The sequence below is a fragment of the Triturus cristatus genome, chromosome 2_2, assembly GCF_964204655.1.
Source record: "Triturus cristatus chromosome 2_2, aTriCri1.1, whole genome shotgun sequence".
Lineage (NCBI taxonomy): Eukaryota > Metazoa > Chordata > Amphibia > Caudata > Salamandridae > Triturus > Triturus cristatus.
Genome location: NC_140582.1, coordinates 569,357,514 through 569,380,389, shown reverse-complemented (window position 1 = coordinate 569,380,389; position 22,876 = coordinate 569,357,514). Strand labels below are relative to the sequence as shown.

The 22,876-nt window shown below is 47.7% G+C and overlaps 1 protein-coding gene across 2 annotated transcripts in view; it reads right to left on the bottom strand.

Moving 5' to 3' along the window:
- The window catches only part of GLRB (glycine receptor beta), a 254,512-nt gene that overhangs the window by 142,100 nt on the left and 89,536 nt on the right, over positions 1–22,876 (bottom strand). For both annotated transcript variants that reach the window (XM_085641718.1, XM_085641719.1), the window contains exon 4: positions 14,916–14,983. In XM_085641718.1, the coding sequence (XP_085497844.1) occupies positions 14,916–14,983 (68 nt within the window). The remainder of the gene's footprint in view (positions 1–14,915; positions 14,984–22,876) is intronic.

The following is a 22,876-nucleotide window of genomic DNA, read 5'->3' as shown; positions in this document are numbered from 1 at the left end:
GACTGGGCGCGGCGAGAATGACAATCCTTCAGTACACAGACGACACCGTAGTGATGGACCACACAAGGGTGGGCCTCCAAAGAGCATTAAAAGAGCTGGGGAAGTACAACAAGGAAAATCACCTGACAGTTAACCAAAGCAAAACAAAGATAATGGTATTTGGCAGATACCCGCACAAAAAACAAGCAGTCTGGAATTTGGGAGATCACCAAATTGGGACCACCACAGCCTAGAACTTTCTTGGGGTTTGGCTACACGAGAGGGCAACATCGGCAGCTCAAACAAAACATCTAACTTTTTTAAATTCAACAGTATAATCCTGACCAGCCCCTCAGCAGACCCTACGCTGAAGGTCCTTCGGGCAAAACTAATTCCGGCCATTAACTGCAGTCACTTGGCATTTCCAGGAGCTTTAGACAAACTTATAGCAGCAGCGCAGGTCAAAGCTCACAAGATCCTGCTGCAAGTACCTAGGAATGCAAGGAACATGAGATTGCACCTGGAATTAGGGCTCGGCAGACCTGAACTGGCCCTCCAGGGAATCTAATAAAGTACTATATCAGAGTCCTTAAAGCACCGCATAACTCTCTTAAACATCATCTTGTAACAATTTCTTAGAAATATTTTTGAGTACCACCAGTGGGAACATTGCCCTACACCACCTAAAGGTAGTTCGCAAACATTTGCACAGAAATTCTGTTATTTTTCAGGGTTTAACACTTCTGACCCAACGTCATTTTATTATAAAGTTACACCGACATCGGCACTGCAAATTATGCTGACAAACACCAAACAGATTTACTCTGCTTCTTTAATGCCCAATTGTCTGAACAGGGTTATGACCTACTGAAGAACACAATGGACTTAAAAGCAGTCTGGGGTTCTATAGACTGGCAAGTCCAGGGAACAGAAGTGCTATTTAGAGCATGCTTCATTCCATAGCAGATGATATTTCTAAATGACACTGTGCAACAGATATCCTGTCTTGGCCTAGCCAAGAACAAGGACCTAAATACCTCGGTTACCAACACCATCTGAGTTGGAGGGGTGGCACAATTCAACTACACAAGAAGGGGTAGGAATAGATTACATTTTACGGTACAATAGCTCAGATCTCTATAGCAGGCATCCTGATTGTAATTTTTCTGCTACGCAATGGACGGCCCAATCACCAACGTGATGGTGAAAGTGCTCCTGGAGCGTAAATACCGTGAACGCATGGTACAGCATCTGGGCACATCTCGCCTATGGGAACTGAGCGCCTCTTGGTTCCTATCATTTAGACCAGTCTAGATGGACTGCATTTTACCTGTTCTTCGATGCCTGTTGTGCGGTGAAGAATTCGTGTTGGATATTTGTCTGACACTTGCATCGGATACGCCTGCGGATTTGAATACCAGGCTGGAGCCCTTGAGGTCCCATGCTCGGGAGTGCCCCCAGCGTATTCCTATACTGATGGCTTCATTCCTCGAGAACATGCAGGTGCCTTTCACTACAACCAGGTTGAGCATCAGCTCTACCACCAGTACTTGGGTATCGACTACAGCACCAGCTGCCTCTACAACAGCTATTGGCAGTTCTGAATATCATCTGTGCTCCATTGAATTACTCTGCGAGGTGTTACAGGGACCGTCCTCTGCAGCGGCGAGCGACAGCAGTGTTGCGTCTCCCAGCCAGGACACTTAATCTGCAATTGGCTAATCGTGTTCTGGGAAAGAATTCAGCATTTTCCTTTTTGTTTCAAAAGTAGTCTAAATTTGGAAAATTTCCTCTAAATGACACATTCACTGAGAAAGGATGGCGTTCTATCGCTTATAATGGTTTGACTTGTATAACCAAACTCTATTAGGACTTTGGCTTAGAGTGACATTCCCGATTTTGAACTTTCAAAATGATTTTTCTTTTTTTCCCCCCTATTGGACTGTTTTTAAATGGGTTTTTAGAGAATGTTTTAATAAAATGCGCTACTACTAAGTAAAACGAGTAGTTAACTAGCATTTTTATCATTGTTGACTGTTCGGAAGAGGAGTGGGTGTTATGTTTCATATAGGTACTGTTAGAAGGTAGTTTCTGACCATCTGAGCCACTAGGATTTTTCGCTTTTTGAACACCTAATTGTTGAGCTTTTACAGTGGGAGAGCCTCATAAGTTGGGACTCACCCACAGTGAACTCATGAAGAAGGAGACTGCATGTGGATTTTACTGGTGTCCCCTGGTGAGACTAGGCCGCTGCGCTGCAGCCAGAGTAAGGGGCACCGGACTGGTTACATGCAGACACATATGTACATGCGTGTGCACAAGTGTAAGGGCTGCACAGGGGAGAATCCTGGCGAGCGCAGCCCAGGAGCAGCTACAAAATGAATGGTGTGGCAGGACTTATGCAGAGCGGGGTGGTGACATGGAATAGGTTTTTATTAATGGGAAGAAACATGTGAGGGAAAGTCAGCGTGCTTAACTGATTTCACTGAAAGACCACGTCATTATTCCCCTATGAGGAGGGAGACCATTTGGAATAGTTTCACTTCCCTAGGGCCTACAAATTCCAGACACGCACTAAAGTCTGTACTGCTTTTGGGTCATCCAGAAATGTCATATCCCTCTGACTCAGCTGGTAACCAGAGCCTGGCTGGGGCTGACCCTGCCAGGCTGGATTAATGACCTTCCTCCCCAAGCTGTAGCATCAGAGGCCTGGCCCTTCACGACAAGCATTCCAAGGGCAAAGGCCTCCTCTCCAATAACAGAAGATGAGTGAAGCTACAGGTTAATCCATCAGCAGCTGTGACGGGGTGCCAGGCACCAAGCTGCTCTGGAGAGAAGGCAGCAAGGAGGAGGGGCCTTTCAGAGACCATGACTTGCGCCACAAGGGGAGACCAGGATAAGTGACCAGAAGCCTGGGTCTCTGCGCAAGGAGAAGAGAGGACCAGGAAGAAAGCCAGGTGAAAGGCTGACACAGGGAGCGAGTGAAGACCTCTACCTGCTGAATTCACCCTCCTGGAGACCAAAAGAGCGTGCTCCCAGTGACTGTAGAGCGCCACCAGGAGCAAGAAGAGGCCAGACTGGTGCAGATCGGTACCTTGGGAGGAGCTGAGAAATGCCCCCCCCGAAGATAGGCGACCTTTGACTTCTACTGGGACTGACAAAGCGCTGCCCGTCTTAGATGTGCCCCCGGGGTGGGTCAGGTCACGGGGGCTGCCCCCAGAGGAAGAAGTAAAGTCGAGGAGCGCCGTCGCGCTCCCCGTGAAGTTGCCCAAACAAGGTGCCAGGAGCCCACCCTGGCCCAGGGCGACAACGGAAGGCAGGGAGCGCCGTTGTGCCACCCGTGAAGATGTCTTTGGCGCCCGGGATCCCAACTCCGGGCCCCGATGCCCAGAAGGGAAGCCAGGGAGCGCAGTTGTGCTCCCTGTGAAGACTGCATCATGAGAATATGACAAGCGGTTTGCGAGTCAAAAGAGTTGCACAGCTTCGTTCACATTTGTGTTGAAGTAATCCACGTAATCAGTAATAATTTGCAGTTCATCCACTTTATTCAAAAAGTATATCAATCCTTTTTCCATCACGTCAAAGATACATAGTTCCATTCTTTTGTGCATTTTACTGCTCCAGAATTGCCCATCCGGGCCTATTCGTAGGCACATACTGAAACTAAGTTCCTCCGTCACATTAAATTCCACCCAATGCATTTCGGTCCACCTGGACCTTCGTCAGGGGCATCTATGGTGATTTAAAAATACGTATCAACTGCATGCTATAAAAGTGTATGGCAAAAAATAAATAAATGATACATTCTTTAATTTCAACAAATCTGTGCCCCCATTAAATCTATACCATTTCACTCAACCTCTACTCAATTAAACTAATACACCCACCTACACCGTTCCCTTTGATTTAAACGTATCTGCGCCCCCAATGAATATGCCATTATATGCAACCTCTGCTCAAACACAACTGTACCACCCTCTAGTGAAGACTGGCCAGAGGGTAGTGGCCCGGGACCACCCCATCTCCGGGCCACGGTGGGCCCCGACGCAAGAAGCAAAGTTGGGGAGCCCCATCGCGGTCCCCATGAAGGTGCGCTAAGGGCCCAGGATCCCAGATCCGGGCCCCGAAGCGGGTGGCAAGGTTGGGGGAGTGCTGCTGCGTTCCCCCGTGACCGTAGAAAGGTGGGGGTAGTGCCGTCGCACTCCCCCGAGGTGGCCTCGTGTCTGCCCGCGGGAGCGGGTAGATCAGAACAAGAGTGGCGGTAGTACGCACGGGTGCTGGCCTGTCGGGGAGCAGGCGGGAGTCGCGGGGGTGGGCTCCCCGAGCGGCTCTCCAACAAGGAGGCCAGATGGGGTGCTCGCGTGGGACCGGGGTCCCAAAGAAGATGTTTAGGTGTGAGGGGCCCAGATGGGACCGGGACCCCAAAAACAGCCAGAGCAGCCGGGGTGGGCTACGCGAGCTGCAATGACTCATCTGTGGGTCCGGGTGGGACTGGACCCTCCAACAAAGCCAAAAAGCGGCCGGAGGTCTGCAGCACGGCTCTCCCAGAGCAGCGGGGGAGCCGCTGCTATGATATTCGCAAGGCAGGAGGGCCTCGCCCCATAATGCCTTGCAGGCCTGGACCGGCCTGCAAGGGACAACAGCCTTTTCTCGGCTTGTGGTGGCCCCAGGAGGATGGGGTCACCGCAACAGGTGTCCGAAGGTGCAGGGGGAGCTGCGGTCTCCCCCAGCACGAAGATAGAAAGTCCCACCCCGCCCCACCCCCCAGGTCTCTGGGGACTCATTGGGAATAACCCCTCAAGGGCTCAGCCAGCAGTCAACAGCATCCTGAAGCTGGAACTTCTGCTCTACAGCTGTGGGTGCGATTGAAGATGCCCTAAGGTATGGAGGGTTGAGCTGATAATGTCTGGAGGAGAGCATGCCCTGGAGGCGAAGAGGTGCAATTGCACGATAAGTGCATTTACCAATGTTATTTTTACTGAGTGACTAAGTCACATGTGTAATGTCGAGTCATAAGCAAAGGGGGGTTATGTTGCCAAACATTCCTTCTAGGGTGTCTGGCTGTAAATGTTTAATCCTGTGATTTTAACTGTGATGCTTTTTAGGGGCTGTGATTGCATTGCATTACAACTGTTATCAGCTATGAGAAGTACCTCATTTAAAGTGATGCCCAAACATGTATTCTTGCTACTGCATAAGCGGAAGAACAACCCAGACTGTTAGCCACCAAGATGTATAGGTGTATACTGTATGGACAGTATGAGCTGCTCAGTCACGGCTTTGTGTCCACAGGGCAGGTGTATCTATTTTTAATGCTTGTTGATATAATGGGGTAGGTCGCCACTGGGATGGTGCAAGCTGGTAAGGCCCTTGCTCCAGGTTGTGTCAACCCACTGCATTAGGGGGCAAGATGATGTACATACATGAGAGTGATGGTACTAGACCCCCACCCCTGCGGGAGGGGTGGGGATGTTATGCAATGTTACAAAGTAATTCCAACAGCTTATGTATATTTGTAAATTGGTGCATAGTATTGAGTAGTGGGTGTGTTTAATAAATGTGCTCTTACTTTTATAAAGAAAAGTACAGACTGGACAATCAATTATTGAGTGCTATTTCTGCATACTGGTAAATGGCCATTACATACTACACCACCTTCCTTGTGTAAGCCTTAGACTACTCTGCAATGCTACCCTCTGAGAGTCAAGCGCTGCAATAGGGTGTTTGGTTCCCAGTGAAGGATAAATGTGACATGTTATTTGTTAGACCTGACATCCTTGGCGTGGGTTTTTCCCCTATCTTTTGCCTCTGCTACCCAGATTTTTGATGCTGTGCTGAATTTCGTTTTTGCTGGTTTAGATGCTTTGGACACTCTGCCACTGCTAATCAGTGCCAGAGTGTAAGTGCTCCCTGAGTAAAATATCATATTGATTGGATATACCTGATTGGCATATTGTATTACCTAGTAAAGTGCACTGTGTGTGCCAGGGCTGGTGATGACAGATGCTACTAGTGGGCCTGCAGTGCTGATTGCGCCACCCACACGAGTAGCCCTAAATGGTGTCTCAGGCCTGCCACCGCAGGCCTGCCTGCAGTCCCTGGACTGCCATGTCCTCCTGGCCAGTGTCCACACTGGCCGGGCCTAACCCTTCCCTTTTTGTGCACATCAGTCATCCCTATGGAAGGCCCAAGGTACCCCCCTGGGCAGTGTGCAGTGTATGTAAAAGGTAGAGCATGTACTAGTGCAGGTATCATGCTCTGGTAGTGAACAGCGGCCATTTTGTGTGTTCACTGCTGCAAGGTTATCCTGCTGCATAAGCTAACATGGGGGAGGCTGGTGCCAATGGCCATCAGCCTATCTTCTCATAGGAACAAGATAAGACATGAGTGTTTGATATCCCTGAGCTCAGCATTTAATAACACATCTTTTAGGAGAGGTTGTTTTTAAATCCTGAGTTGGAGAACAGTACTTTTTAGAGAGTAGCTGTTCTTTTGTCTGACCCTCTTGTGTGCCTGGGCATGCTTGTGGATTGACTGTCTGGTTTGAGAGTGACAGGGGCTGGGGAGCCCCCAGGAGGTTGGATGAGTCAGCCCTTTGCTGAATGACTGCATTTGCAAGTAGAGTGGAGGGAGGAGATAGCACCTGGGAGTGAATAGGGCTATGCCTGCCTGCCACACTGCTGGCTCCACCTCCTGCTGGGCGGCTGACGACTCTGCCCCTCACTCTGAAAGGAAAGAAGAAGCCAGGAAAACAAAGTGCTCCAGCAACAACCAGAACTGAATCAGACCGGGCTCAGGACCCACTTGCACAAAGACTTCAAAGACTTTTAGGGGTATAAGTACAGGACCCCTGACAACAGATTTTTAGATTCTACAATCAAGAGGAACCTCTGCTGAAAGACGAACCGCTGAAGGACTGAAGGAAGATTGCCTTGCTCTGTGCTCAAAGGGCTGACCTGTCCTGCTGTACAACTGAAGCTGAGGAGGAGAAGGGACCTTGCTGTGTGCTGTGACCCTGCCTACTTGACCTAGATAAGACTTTGCTGTGTGCTGTGTCTTCAACTCTGAATCTCCAAGGGCCTGAGAAGAGCTGGCCTCCTGTTTGGCAACCCAGAGACATAAAGGTTGCCGAGACTGCAAGACGTTGTTCTGCCCCGTGAAGTGCTTGGCTGCTCTCCGCTCTGCTTGAGAGCGCCGCGCTGATTCTTGCCTGAAACCGGCTGCCGTGAGGAAAAGATCGACGTGCTCATCGGCACGTGTATTGCTGTGGCCGAGAGCTCGTGGGCGTCCCCTGAGCTGCTGTGAAGCTTGGCGGTGTCTCGATCGACCCGCTGACTCGAGGCGCCTCGAAACCTTCTGCCCGCAATTCACCGCCACGGCCCTGGGGCCCGAAACCGATCCGAAGCTGTGTCTCCCCGTTCCGCAAAGCCGCGGAGAAGGAAGCGAGGAGGCTGCGACCTGATTGGTTGTTGGTGGAGGCTTGGCCGACGGAGCCGCGCTGCGAGTGGCTGACTCCCGGTGACAGCTGCCGTCGTCACTGGGGACTCATCGAGGGAGCCGCGACCGGATTGGTCTATCGCTCGACAGTGGCAGGAACCCGGCCCGCATCCTGGTGAGTCTGAATCGGGAGGGAGAACCTCGTCAATTGCAAGGGTGTTCCTTTCCATCCCCGAACGTCCCGCGTAGCGTGTGGGGGCCCGGGGACTGCCGCCCAGTCTGCCATCGCTTGATTACTAACAGAAGAGCAGCCGAAGAAGGAGCGCTTCAGTCATAAGCGCTGGGGCACAACTGTAGAACGTGCCTTAAGTACTGAGAGCCTACAAACACATTCTTTTTTAATCTTAAAGAGACTAGAGACTATCCTTTTTATTTTCCTAACAACCAGAGAAAGCTGAAGAGAACCGGAAACTAATGTGCAATACTACGGTAGTTGATTTTTATTGCTGAAACTAGATAAAGATATATTTTTAATATACTCACCTGTGTGGTCTACATTTGTGGTGTACTGGGGGGGTCATTGTGGTTGTTACGTGCAAATACATTACACATTGCCTTGGGGGATAAGCCTGTCTGCTCGAGCCAAGCTACCTAGAGGGTGAGCAGGGGTCATCTACCGTGTGTGTCCCTGTACCCTGACTAGAAGCAAGGGTCCCTATTTGGTCTAAGGTACTTACCTCTGCCAACTGGAGACCCCCAGATCTCACATTATTTGTGCAAGCCTCACAGATACTGCCTCAGGAGGACTATGGCAAAGGGCCTTAGTCCTACCCATGCCACCCTGTTTAATGCAGTGCCACATAGCAACCTGCCTGAGCTCCCGATTGTTGACATGGAGCCGGGACTCCATGGGAGACCAGAGGCTTCGGATCTCCTCCTCTTCCAGATGGCCACCCCAACCCAGAAGCGATGCATCAGTCACAACTGTCTGATCTGGGTGGGAGAAGTGAGAGGGGACAGCCACTAACCCGAAAGCGGTCCAGCAGCCACCACCGCAGATCTCTCGCAGTCTCCTACGAACTCTGGACGTATTGGAGAGGTCCTCTTCATGATGGGCCCACTGGACTTCAGATCTCACCGTGGAGCCCACATATGCCACCTAGCATTCTGACTAGCAAAATGCAGGAGGCCATTAGTTCCAGATGCCTCGGAGTAAACCTCACTAAAATGCAGGACTGCGGGTGAAAGATCAGGATCATAGAATAATCATCCTGGACTCTTCTTCCTGGGGAAAGGACAAAAAACTAACCGTTTCCAGATGAAGGGGGGTGTTTGAGAAGGAGTCAGGTGTGACTTTGTGTACGTTTATAGTGATCCCCCAAGTCAAAAGGTTCGCCCTAATCTGGAGGTGGTTGACGACTGAGGTGAGCTTGCCTTCAGCAGCCAGTCATCAAAGTACAGGAAGACTGGTACACTGACCACCAAAGGTGTGCTTACACCATCCCTCCTGTGAATACCTGAGGGGTGCTGATGAGTACAGCACAGCAAACTTGAAATGCTCCTCTCTCACCACGAACCACGGGTACTGCTGATAGCCCGGCAGGATCAGAATATGGAATAGGCCTTCTGCAGGTCCAAAGCCACCATCCAGTCTCTAGGGTCCAGGGCAGACCAAGCCTCTCTTGCGAAACTGCTGGCACCTTCCCGAAGCCACGACAGGAACAGTGGAATTGCTGCTGCTGGTGAGGCTAGGTAGAAATGCCTAGAGAATGGGCAGTAGCTCTACTCTCCTTGAAGCACTCAAGAACAGAGTCAGCCTTGTCCCCAAACAAGTGAGTCTCATCGAATGGCATGAGCATCAGTGGGGACTGCATGTCGCCCAAGAACCCAGAGGACAATTGTCAAATAATGGCGACACTTGTACTTATGGCCCGCCCAGTCAGTGGTGTTCAAGCCACAATTAATTGTCAACTTGTCCGCATCACAACCATCCTGATTGCCTGTAAAAGGACAGGACAAAGGTCTTCCGGAACACCAGGGAGGACTTGTCCCACAGAGTCATAAAGGGAATGCTTGTAGCAGCCAGCAAACAGGAGGCATTAACTGAATGGAAGGCCAAGCTGGCTGAGGAGAATAACCTCTTCCCGAATGTCTTTTCTCTCTTGGAGCCGCAGGAGTCAGTTGTAACGGGGCCACTATCTGTTCCATGGGTACTTGCTGCTGCTTACTCTGGGACATTTGCTGATACTAATATTTCCTTCGTTGCTGCTAGTTCACTGACCGGATTTCGGTCTTTTACTGTGTTTATTGTGTCTTTTACTGTGTTTTTATCTGCACTCTGAACCGCATACCCTCATTTAAAATCAGAATTTACTCACCTGCCGCTTGAGCAGGATCTTTCTCTCTCTCTCTTCCTAGTCACGAGCGCCATCTTGGATCGGTCTAGATCCTAAACTTTGAGCGCCATCTTGGATCGGTCTAGATCCCAAACTTTGAGCGCCATCTTGCAACGTGCATTTACGCTCTCAGACTGGGAGACTATAAAACACAGAGTCATGCAAGCGCACAGCGCCCGCGTGCAGCGGGCACGCCGGAGGCGCGCCAGAGGCAAACCCGTCTGCGCCCGTCCGCGACCGGACTCGGCCCAGGGCCATAACTTTTGGCCCTCCACTATGCTATTCTTCCCTGCAACTAAGACAGTTGAACCCTGGCCATTCCGATCGACATTGCATTACTCGGCCTCTCTCCACTGCAGTGGGCGTTACCCCCACCCCTTGCCCTGGGTGTCAATACCAACTTCCGCAACCTCGTCTTCCTGGCTCCTCAGCCTTAGACCCCCCTAGCAATATACCTTTTCATGAATTGCATATCACTCAGCCCCATGGTTATCGAGCAGCGCTCATTAATACGCGCTCCCTTCCCTGTCACAGCTTACAGATCAGCGAGTTTATTCTCGCCCATGATTTTGACTTCCTTTTTGCCACCGAAACCTGGGGAGATGCTGGTTCAGGACCGGACTTTTGTTTGGCAACCCCTGAGGGCTATAGTGTCGCTAGGCATGATAGACATATAGGAAGAGGTGGCGGACTTGCTATCATTTACAAGAATCTCTATCGCACTACACTCGACCCCATACAGTCCATTAACTGTGAAGCAGCCACCTTTGCTATTAATATTAATCACAAACAAGCCCTCAAGGGAATTTTGCTATACCGACCTCCTGGGCCCCGAAATTCTTTCCTTGCCACACTCTCTGATTTTAATGATCTTATCATAAGTTCGCTGGAATAGATGATCTTAGGAGATTTTAACTTCCCTCTGGAAGAACAGGGCAACCACGAAACCACTCAACTCACTGATGATCTCCTAACCTTAGGACTTCAACAATTGGTGAAGGGAACTACACACCAGGCGGGGCACATACTAGATGGTCTGTTTACCAATAACTCAGACATCTTTGTACAGGATATTCTTCCTCTCACCTGGTCAGATCACAGGGCCATTATCTTTGGGATCCATACACAGCACGCTAACCCTCCCCATTCCAGGCCACGAACTAGGTTAGGGACCCGTGCTTGGAAAAATGCGGATATCCATCAGATGGCAGATATCCTGACACTATCCTTTCCTATGGGGATAGCCAATCCTGTCTTCTCAGCCTCCGACTTCCAAGACTGGATTCGGAATGCTGCTGATCAGGTGGCGCCGGAGAAGTTTACGCGACCTAACAGATTATCCCCTTCGGCGGTTTGGTATACCGAAGAGCTTAGGCTCCACCGACAACATTGCAGGAACTTAGAAAGGCGCTGGAGGAAATTTTACTGCCCCATAGCCAAGCATTCCTACAAAGACGCCCTGACAATATACAAAAAGGCTATCATTGCCCGAAAAAGTGAATTTTTCTCGGCTCAAATCGAGAATGCCAGCAACTCTGCTAGAGAACTGTTTTCAGTGGTCACCACTCTGTCCACCCCCTCTACGGGACCTGGGGTCGAACCCTCTCAGTCTCTCTGTAATGCTCTGTCCAGCTTTTTCACTACTAAGGTAGCAGATATATACTCATCCTTTGCAGGGAACGCAGAGACAAGATCCAGAGTCTGCAGTGGTGTAGAACCTGCCACCGATCATGATCCCTTCTCTTCCTTTGCTCCCATTACGCAAGATCAAATCAGCAGACTTATCTTTACTACCAAGTCTGGTTCCCCCTTAGACCCCTGCCCTCCTTCAGTGATGGCTAACCTTAGCGAGGTGATCTCTTATCCACTTATGAAAATCTGTGACACCGCATTTCAAACTGGTCACTATCCAGATCTTTGGAGGAAGGCCGTCTTCAAACCTCTCCTGAAGAAACCCTCCCTGGACCCCACAGCTCTGGCCAGCTATAGACCAATAGCGTGTCTCCCCTTTCCTGCCAAAATATGCGAATCTCTGATGAATAAACAACTCTCAGAGTTCATCGATACTCACCAACTTCTCGACGAAACGCAGTTTGGCTTTAGGAAAGGTCATGGAACTGAGACCGCTTTAATAAAAGCTTCAGATGAGATTAGAGCCATTATGGACCAGGGAGGTGCGGCTGTCCTGATTCTGCTGGATTTGTCAGCAGCCTTTGACATGGTCGACCATGATATTCTGGTCGACCGTGTCACAGCCCTGGGGATAAACGGTATGGCTAGAAATCTCATCTCATCTTTTCTTGCCTACCGTACCCAGACAGTGAAGTTGGGTAACTTCTATTCTCCTGTCTCTGCACTCCCCTGTGGAGTCCCACAGGGCTCCTCGCTAAGTCCAACGCTATTTAATATCTATGTAGCAGACTTAGCGAGGGTAATAAAGGCCCATGGGCTGCGACTTACATCCTACGCAGATGACACCCAACTGGTTCTGGCAATACACAAGGACGGCCCAGCGGTGGCAGCTAATTTCCAAAGCGCCATGCTTGCTGTCAGTACCTGGATGTCCTCCAACTGTCTGAGGCTTAACTCGGACAAAACCGAGGTCATGACCTTTGGTAATCTCTCCCCGGTTTGGTCTTCTGCCTGGTGGCCTGACCAGCTGGGCTCTCCTCCTGTCCCAGTTGATAAGGCCAGAAACCTGGGAGTCATTTTTGAAAGCAAGCTGTCATTCAACCTTCATGTCAACAAGGTTGTGTCATCTGCGTTCTTTATTTTAAAGAAAATTAGGAAAATACTGCCTTACCTTCCCACCTCAGCTGGGAAGACCCTGCTCTCTACCCTAGTGTTTTCCAAAATCGATTATGGGAACGCCCTCTTCCTTAATACTCAGAAACTCGTTCTATCTAAGTTGCAGTCCATACAAAATGCTGCTGCAAGAATTCTTCTTGACATCCCCCGCCGCCAGCCAACTACTCCAGCCATTCGTCACCTGCATTGGCTAAGAGTAGAGGGCCGCATTAAATTCAAGGCCCTCTGCATTGCCTGTAAGGCAGTGCATGGCGTCGGTCCAAAGTTTCTGATTGAAGCATTCCAGTTGTACAGCCCCAAGAGACAGCTGAGATCCGCCAACTCCTGCCTGCTTCCGTTACCTCGAACGAGAATGGCAACCTGGGGAGACAGGCGCTTCCTGGTTGCCACACCTAAACTCTGGAACCTTTTGCCACTCACCATAAAAACTGCCCCCAATTTGATAAGCTTTCGTAGGCTCTTAAAGACATGGCTGTTCAATCAGTAATCCTGCGGTTTGGTCTCTCGTTTTTGTCACATGCGCCGAGACACCTTCGGGTATTTGTTTGCGCAATAAAAATCGCGAAATAAATAAATAACTAAATAAATATCAGGACGAGTGATTGGGAAATTGTTGGGGTTGGTCCGGCTAGTGGAAGCCTTCATCACAAGACTCTTAGGAGAGGGGTGATGGGACAAAAAGGCTGGGTCATCCAGAGTAGTATGGTGGCGCCTGACAGTCTGTTGTTTAACCGGAGGACAGGTAAAAGGCTTAGCCCAAGCCCATAGGAGGGTATCTGTCAAGGCCTTATTAAATGGGAAGAGGCTCAGAAGCAGTCTGGCCAGGCTGCGGGACGTTGGGCAGTACATTTTAGTTAGCCTTCATGGCGGGAAGGTGGTCAATAACTTCTGCCGCCCAATGCATAACCATGGCGTAGGAGGCAGATTCTTCCAGGGCTGATCCTAGAGGAGAGAAAAAAACAGTTTGCGTGGAGATATCCAGCTCACTAGCATCTTGCAAGTCCTCAGATCAATTATCATCTGCATTGGTCTAAGTGAACTCATCACCCTGGTCGCCAACATTATTAGAATTCATCCCAAAAAGGGAGTGCAGTGAATGTGGTTTGCCTTGTGGTAAAGCTAATGCCGAGACCTCGGTCAGAGTCTGTTGCAGAAGGCATTGGGAAAAACAATAGAAGAAATCTCAGTAAAAGTGTCTCAGGATCTGCATCTGGTGGCGAGGAAAGGAAGGAACTGACATCAGCGTGTGAGTAGCTTGCCTAATAGGCCCCACCAGTCATTTCCAGAGTGGAATGACATGTGCGCTGAGCTGTGGCACGTAGTGTTACGGTGCAAACCTTTCCTAAGCCAGTGTGACACCTGGGGATCATCAAAAGGTGCGGAATTTGCAGTTAGAAGTCTCTTACAGAAATCAGTTAGCATTTGGACCAATGACGGAGGATAAAATGACCTGTTTTCTTAACAAAGTAATCCTTATTCGTGTGGTGGTTTATAGGGTCTTCCTTTTCTGCCCTATTCTCTTCAACAAGGCAATATAGATTGAGTTAATGCTATCAGGTCCCGCCTGTCCTTTCAACATCTTTCTACTCATCCAACTTGCAAAAGGCTGCTTATACTCGACACATCCTTATACTTCTTAGTGGCTGTCGCTCTCTTGATATATATGGGGGGTCTCCAATATGTGGAAAGATCTGTCTTTCTTCTCCAGGATGCTGCTTTGCTTAAGTTGACCCTTTTTAATGTAGATCAAATGTGATTCCAGTGCTCACTGTGCCACTGGAACCAAGCTACTCACACGTGATGAAACCCAATTAGGGTGAAACTGGTCGTTGATTGCTTGTGTTCCAGTTCAGAGAGTTTTGGCAGTTCAGGCTGCACTTTTCTTATTGGAGATGGGTCAAGACCAATATGTATATGGCTGGGTCCAAATGAAGATGGAACGATGTGCACAATAACAATGGACTGGGATGTTGGCCAACGTTATTACTAGTGGCTTAGATGAATTCAACCATTCCATCCATCACTTTTTTGTATACATCAGTGCCAAGCCTTAAGTGTGATAAGTACTCAGAGAGTTAAATTAAATATTTGCTAAGCCCTTGTAAACTCACCCAACGTCAATATACTAAGCAGGACTCAAACTAATAAGGCATGTTCTGAGAGGCAAACAACCCTTTTCATAACAGGCTGGTGATTTGTCCCTTAATAAAGACATTTAAAAGAAAATACACATCATTGAATGTTTGCATAGGCCAACTTGAAATAAAAAAATAAAAAATAATAAAAGAGTCTTACCATAGTGGTCTCTTGGATAGATCCAAAGCTGTTAATGAAAATGTTGACCACTACATCTACAGGAATGCCTGAGAATGCAAATAAATACATTATTAAAGAGAGTATATAAAACAAAATCATGAAAATAATTGCGCAGCATATGACAAAGTATGAAGACCATCAACCAGAGTCTGCTAATATGTCCCTCTAATTAACCGATGGTAATGACAGCAGTTTTCAGAAATACACAACAGAATACAGGGAGAATCTCTTAATTGGTGTACATGGGACGGACTCAACCAGAATGGGTTTCAGGTAGAAAAACAATCTAAATTGTTTACACAGCAGTGTGTGTATACTGTAGCAGCAACCGAGGTACACACAGAACAGAATCCTGCCCCAGTTGCTTCCCTATTTTCATGTTATTTACAGGCTTTAATTTTGCACATGAATTATTTTTAACTTAGTTGGTTAAAATGATCAAACCAAACCAACCGTTTAGTTACTTGGCATTAATCTCTTAGTATTAGCTTTCTTTACGAGAGAGGAGATGGAAAAATGTATTTGCCATCGAAATGGAAAGTTTCAATTCTATTAAGGACTCTGAGGCGAGTATTATGCGTTCTTTCTCTGCTTTATTTGTACAGCAGCCACTTTAAAAACAACAAAATAAAACTCTTTACCAAGAAACCTAAGGAAAAACAGCATATTGTCCTATCAACACAAGGCAAGCCCCATTAGTCCTTCCCTTATCTTCACACACCCTCCTTCTTCGCGCAACCAAGGTCCAGTCCTGCTCTATAGTTAACGCTTCTTGTTAGATTCATTCCCTGAAGAAAAACCAAAATATCCAGAAATATGACTCTCAGGAGGACTTATCATTTTTAGGTACACTAATATTGACCATAACATCTCCATGAACAATATTATTCAGAATACATTATAAAATCATAATTATTCACAATCGTCTGAAAAACTTTACTTACTATCATGCACTGATCAGGAATATTTGTCCTCCATCCCGGGCTCGACCTGGAGTAAATCTTAGTTGGGATAATCCTTTCATTCGAGTCCATAATAGAATTGAAACTTTCCATTAGGATAACTAGGACATTTTTCATTCTATGTCAGGACCAGAGGCGAGGATTAAGCTAGTTCAAAGCTTATTGACCACAAGGGATGCCAGATCTACCACCGGTTCAAAGTAAAAGCGCTTGAAGGTAGAATCGGAGGACCAATCCGCAAATTCAAAAAGGTCCGCCAATCTCGCCCTCAATGAGAGGGCTTTTGATGCCATGGCACCTCTAGCTAAATCTGCACCGAACTTAAATATACCAATTCCAGTTTCCTGCATCAGCCATCTAATCCATCTAGCGGTGGTCGGGGAGGAGATCGCATGGAAAGGTTTCTGCAAAGCAATGAGAAGTTGGCGTTCCCCATCAAGCCTGAATTCCTCCATAGGGTTTTATGCACCTCACCACACAACTTAGGATGGTCATCAACCGCCAGAAAAGAGACCAGTCTTGAGTTACACTTCGTACAGCTAGACACATGGAAATAAATCGCTTTTGGGGTAAATGCTCTACCTGTAATGTCCAGTGCTTAAACATCTGAAACCCTTCAGCAGGAGATAAGGATTAGTAGCATTTCCCCAAAAGCTCTTTCCTAGAAAGTTATTTATTACTTTTCCAAGAGATGAAAAGGTGGAGGACAACAGTCTCTTCCCAAAGATCTGAATACATTGGTTCTGGAGGAAGGGCGAGACGTATGCCCCATATCAGTCTGCATACTAGGAGAGGTTTCCCAACTTGGTAGCCGTCAATAGGGGGATGTCCTGCAGAGATAGCTGAACGGAATGTGTTCACCTACGTATAACAGGCCATACATTTTGGAGACAAGAGATGATAGATTTTATACTGAAACAATCACAGACCCTATGAAATCAAAGTCCCTCAGGAGATACTAACACAACTATTTTGACCACGTTGAGCAATATCTCTTGGTGGTACCTTCTGCCCACACCTTTGATAAGAAGAGCTGAGCCTCTTGCAAAAGTCCCGGGACCTTCCATCGTCCACCTGCCTCAAAGAGGTCCGTTCTTTTGCAGGTGTCTTGCTGAGCTCCAGTCTGATTTTTGCCACCTTCCTTTGTTGGAAGGATCAGGGTAGCCTGGCGGGAATCTATGACAAACCCTAGAAATATTGTCTTTGCGACGGCACCAACAACAACTTCGTTGTGGTGACAAAGCCCAGTCTTTCCAGCAGCTGCACCATCATTTGAAGATGTGCCTGAAGCTTTTTCTGGCATTGAGCCATAATGAGGATATAGTCCAGCTAGACTATCAGCCTTATTCCTTAGGATTGCAAATGTTCCATGGATGGCTTCAAAACCTTGGTGAAACACCAAGACATGGCTAACAAACCGAAAGGCAGGGATGCAAACTCATATTTTTGACCTGCCCATATTAATTTGAAAAACCACCTGTGTGGTGTAAAGATCAGGACTGTGAGATACTCATCCTTCAAGTCCAGCCGGCTCATCCAGTCCAAGGGGCAGATAATATCTTGCAGGAGATGGATTCCCTCCATTTTTAAGTGGCAGTAAACCAGTCACTAAAACTACCGTAGGTTGATATTTGGGCGCTGACCCAAGTCCCTCTAGTCCACTAGGAAGAGGTTGATTACAAATCCCCTGGGATGGAGAGAGGCGAGAGCGATAGCCCCTTCGGACAGCAGTTTTTCCACCTCCTGAGATATCAGGAGAGTCTCGTTCTGACAACACGAGAGGCCGAGGGAGTTGTCTTTGCACAGGAGTGCTGCGATATTCGATATGGAAACCCATAAATTTGGAGGAACCATGCATCGGACATGAGGCATCCTAAATGTCCTGCACATTGATCCAAGCACCCTCCAAAGAGGGGAGATCACTTACTGGAGCCATTGTTGAAGTTTCCACTGGATCCTCCTCTACCATCTCTGTGGTGAGGTCTTGTGCAAGAGTAGAACAATGCGAATTTAGATTTGTCTTCCCACTGACCACGTCGAGAACCTTGACCCCTGGAGGGGTGGAATGAAGTGGTACGGCCGGCCACCGTCTTTCATGACTGGCCCCTTAGAAAAACCGTGGGTGGAAAATACACTTCATTGATACTTGGTCTTTTTCTCCAGTTAAGTAAAGGTTGCAAAGAACTTGCCCAATTCTTTCAGTAGGCGATCTCCTAACAGTCCCCCTGCGCGACAGTACCCGTTTCGGATGAAGCAATATCATGGAGCTTGGGGTCCACATTTACCAGGAGTGATCTCCCTTGCTCTGTGACCAGAGCACAATTAGCGCTGCCCAGGAAAATTATTGTGCGTTTCGCTCAGAGAGAATGTAGGGGCATTTGAGAACCAGACTGTTTTGCTTTCTCAGCCATGTCGAGGATTTTGTGAGGGGTCCTGCTATGTCCCATCAACCAAGAGAAGTCTATACCTTTCTTAGGGTCTCTAATATATTGCCTCAAGAAGGTTGCCATCCTAGCATCTATTTCAGGAGTTAAGGGCCAGAGAAGGGCTGGGGCACTTCTCCGGGAGGCGAGGCAGGGTTTCTTTTTCCAGTGGCTTTCTCATCTAATCCCACAATGTACATTACTACTTTGGTTGGCGGAGACCATTCAGAGGAGCGGAGAAGCATCAGCTCTTCCGGGTCCTGCGCGTCTGAGGTGTCTGTGGGATGGGATTTTGAGATGGGCGTATCCATGTCTGGGAACAGACAACATGGCCAGGAAGGACCATGGTCTCCATCTGAATCCCTATGAGAAACCTCTGCTTGGAATTCACCCCATTCGAGGGGAGGCGATTATCCCCCGGAAAAGCCCCAGGAAGGGTACTGGAATGGGACTCTGTAAAGTCCGAGAGGAAGGGCTGGGACAGAAAAGCCCTGTTGAAGCAGTCAAACATATCCATGTCCAGGCCCTAGACATGCTTTCTTTTTTCCCCGCTACCTTTAAGGGATTTTTAAGAAGTATGGCCACCTGCTGCGGGGGTTCTTATGTGAGGGATGGGGCATCCATCAGATTAGAAGGTGCAGACTGATGGAACGTCATTACCAAGGTTTGCACTCTAGCAGCACTATGGCCGAGGCAACTGTCTGATGGTCAGACTTGCTTACTGCATTGTAATTCATCGACTGGGAAATAGAGAGGATTGCCCTCTTCATTCCCATATTCAGCCTCAGGTTGGTGCATTTTTGTGGCCAGGGGAGGCTCAATTATAGTTATGGCAGCTGGAGGCTGTGCGTGTTGTGGAGCAGCTATAGAAACTTCTAGGCTCCAGAAATGGTTTAACCCTGGAACCAACACACCCTTAACCTAAATCCGCAACATTCCCTGGGATGCTACTGTGGTGTGCAAGCAGGTTCTGGACCAGAAAACTTAATGCAGACCCCTCAGACTGTCCCAGTAATCAGCAACCGAGCTGGAGAGCCCTACAATTAATACAGACCCAAGAAACAGGTTGGTGGAGTGGTGCACCGCTTATTGAAACGTCAATGACAGTCAAAGAATCAAATAAGCCTTAGTAGGTGATAAGTCCCTTTTATTTTCCAAGACAAAGATATTAAAATTACTGACTCCGTGCCGCGTGAGGAACGCTGATATGCAATCCCACTGCGCCCTTTGTCAAACGAGGGAGGCAAAAGTTAATCACAGTGCACTACTGTTAAACTTGGCTCTTTTTGCAGGGTCATCCCAGAACTTTGTGCCTTCCACCTGGTATTTGTGGTTTTAGGACTCTGAGCACTTTATCACTGCTGTTCAGTGTTAAAGTGCATGTGCTCTCTATGGTAAACTTGGGAAGATTGGTCTATACCCGTTTGGCGTATTTAATTTACCTATCAGTCCCTTGTAGTGGTATCTCATATACCCAGGGCCGGTAAATTAAATACTACTTGTGGGCTTGCAGCGCTGCTTGTGCCTTCCACCAAAGTAGCCTTTCAAACCTGTCTCAGGCCTCTGCCACTGCAGGTCCTGCGTGCACAGTTTGCTGCCGCTGTGACATGGCACATAAAGTGGTTGCCACATCTGTGACTCTCCTTTTACTAAATATTAGTCACCCCTAAGGTAGGCCCGAGCTAGCCCTATGGACAGGGTGAGCTGTAGGTAAAAGGTAGGACATGTGCCTTAACAGTGTGGCATGTCCTGGTAGTGACGAACAGCCTATTTGGTTTCTCATTACTGTGAGGCTGCCCTCTCATAGGAATGCATTGGGGATTCCCTAATAAGTGTTGCAGTGGTAATTCCTGATATGAGTGGGGTGGCGTGATCAAGTTTAGTATGTTCGGAATAGTGGTGATAAATGCTGCGTAATGGTGTTAGCAGATTATCACTATTTTAGAAATGCCACTTTTAGAAGTGGGTATTTCTGTGTGCTATGTTTCTTTGTGCCTGCCTGTTGTGTATTGCAGGGGCTGGGGTGGTGCAGTGGCTCCAGAGGGCCAGGGCGAGTCAGCAATAGGCTGAATGGGCCTCATCTGCATTTGGAGTAGTGACCTCTAGGCAATAGCCCAGGAAGGTCATCTGTACAGAAGAGTGTCAGAAGGCCTTTGCTAACTTGAAGACCCCACTATGCAATGCACTTGTGTCGAAGGCCCAGGATTATAGTCAGACCCTCATTATGCAGATAGATGCTTTAGAAAAGGGAGTAGGAGCAGTTCTCACACAGCTTATGAAGACACTTAGGGATCATTCATTGACCTTTATCATCCACAAACCACTCTAGGTTTCATAACTGATCTGGTGTTGAAATACGAACGCATTCACATAATGTAGGTCTTTTGAAGATTCATGCCATACTCGTCTGGGACGAAGTCTGTCGTATAAACATATCACAAACTCAAGTAGCTGATGGCAATAAAGAGGGAGAAATCAAAGCACCCTGCGTTTCAATCTCTCTGCAGAGACCGGATTTCACCATACAGCATAAGGTGGGATTACAGTATGCAAATACAGATGGCTTATCACACTCATTTACCCAAACAAATGATCACACTCATCCTCCTGGAGAGTAGGAACCAACAAGTGATTTGGTTGAGAGGTGGGCTGTGAGTGGGTGGGGATAGACTGACTGTGTTGTAGTTTATTGTATTGTTTTGGTATTTGTGCGAAAGTGGTTCATTGAATGGGTAGCCATCACAAGTAATAAAAGTAACTATTGTATGAGGTACATTCAAACGTCGCAGTAGTTTAAACCCGAGCTCAACCCCCGGTAGCTGTGGCACAGAGCAGATAGGTTTGACTTACAGAAAATATGTAAATCAGCTACAAGTATAAAAATAGTTAAAAGGCCAAAAACACAACAAAATAAAAACACTGCTCCAATTTAAAAAAGAAAACATATTAATCAACATAACACTAAAAAGACAAACGCCTAATAAACAGAACTTGAAATATGGACTTTTAAATGATTATCGTGAAAGTAGCACCAACAAACAAAGCACAAATGGTAGCGAATGGTCACAGTAGATCAGGACATAGGCATGATTTGAAGCCAATCACCACGGAGCAATGGTTGGCTACATAAAATGTATTGGTACCGGTGAAAGTCTGGAAGTCAAAAAGTTGTAAAAGTTTCAAAGTCCCACTGATCTGGAGGAAAGCTTTCAAAAGTTTCCAGACTTTGGTCCGGTGCCCAAACAACCACAGGAGTACGCATCCAAGGACCCTTGGAGGAGCACACAGACACTCCTAGATTATCAAGCTAAGGGCAACAGCAAAGTCCAATCCAGGACCTGTTGCCACTGGTCAGATGGAATTCTTCAGAGGAACAGCCTCTTCAGATTTAAGTTCCTTAAGCCACCCGGAGGATCAGCTGTTTGATCCTTGGAGATTTTTCTGTCCTTGGATTTCAAATGAAAAGCGGTCCCATCTCTTCAGGTCCTTCTCACGCGTAACAGATGCAAAGTGCAGGAGGTTCAGTCCGCCCGGTATCCTGTGGCAAGTCCAGCAGTGTTACGATCGGATGCCACATTTATGCCTGGCAATAGCTAGTGGACATGATGACTCCTCTGCACTCCCTAAACAATGGGGTAAAAGTTCCAAAGGCCAACCTATCCATGGTTTAAGTAGTTCCTGTTTGCCTTACTGCAAACAGGCCCAAAATACCATGTGTTAGGGCATTTGCAAGAGTGGTCTTAAGTGGGTGTCTGGAAATGCCACATTTATGCCCAGCATGAGCTAGTGGGTGGAAATGAGCCTTGGGGATTCCCTAAGCAATGGGGACTAACTCAACCCTTTTCGGCATTTGCAAGATGGCCAAAGTCTTTGGCTACACTAAACTTGGGCTCTGAAGGCAGAGGGGTGTTTGTGGGAGTGTCATGATGACATCACCAGGGTCCTATTATATTGTACTCTAAATTCCAGCTTGAAGCAGGCACTGTATGCACAACAAACCCAGATACAGACATCTGGTAGGACAAAAGAAGGGTAATTCAGCAAACAAAGAGGGCTTATGCAGGTATCCTGTTGTCTCCCTTTCAAGTGTGCCTAATTGCTACATGTGGCTCAAAAAACCTGTTAAGTAGGATTTGATAGTGTGGTGTCAACAGGATGCCCAAAGACCCCTCTCTGAATATTCTATGGAGTTCAAGTGTGTCATCTTTGCCAATTCAGGTCAGCCTGTTTGTTCCTGGGAAGCATTTCACACCGATTTCTGGTCATCGGCACAGATTGGGGCCTGGCAGAGGCTTATGCTAATTAACATTCTGATAGCTCAGGCAAGAAAATGTCAACTTCCTAAAAGTTACTTTTCTTTAAGAGTACTAGCATTAGATCTGTACTCTAGTTTTCTATACAGGACAGCTAGTCTGCCAGAGTGCAAATAGCTTTTAGGACATGTCACTAGACGGGCATAGTTACGTTAATTTTCTACATGCCCCAGTCTTAAATACCATGCAACCTACCTTGTGGGCTACAAGGCTTAAATAGGGGTGACTTTATAATATTTTAA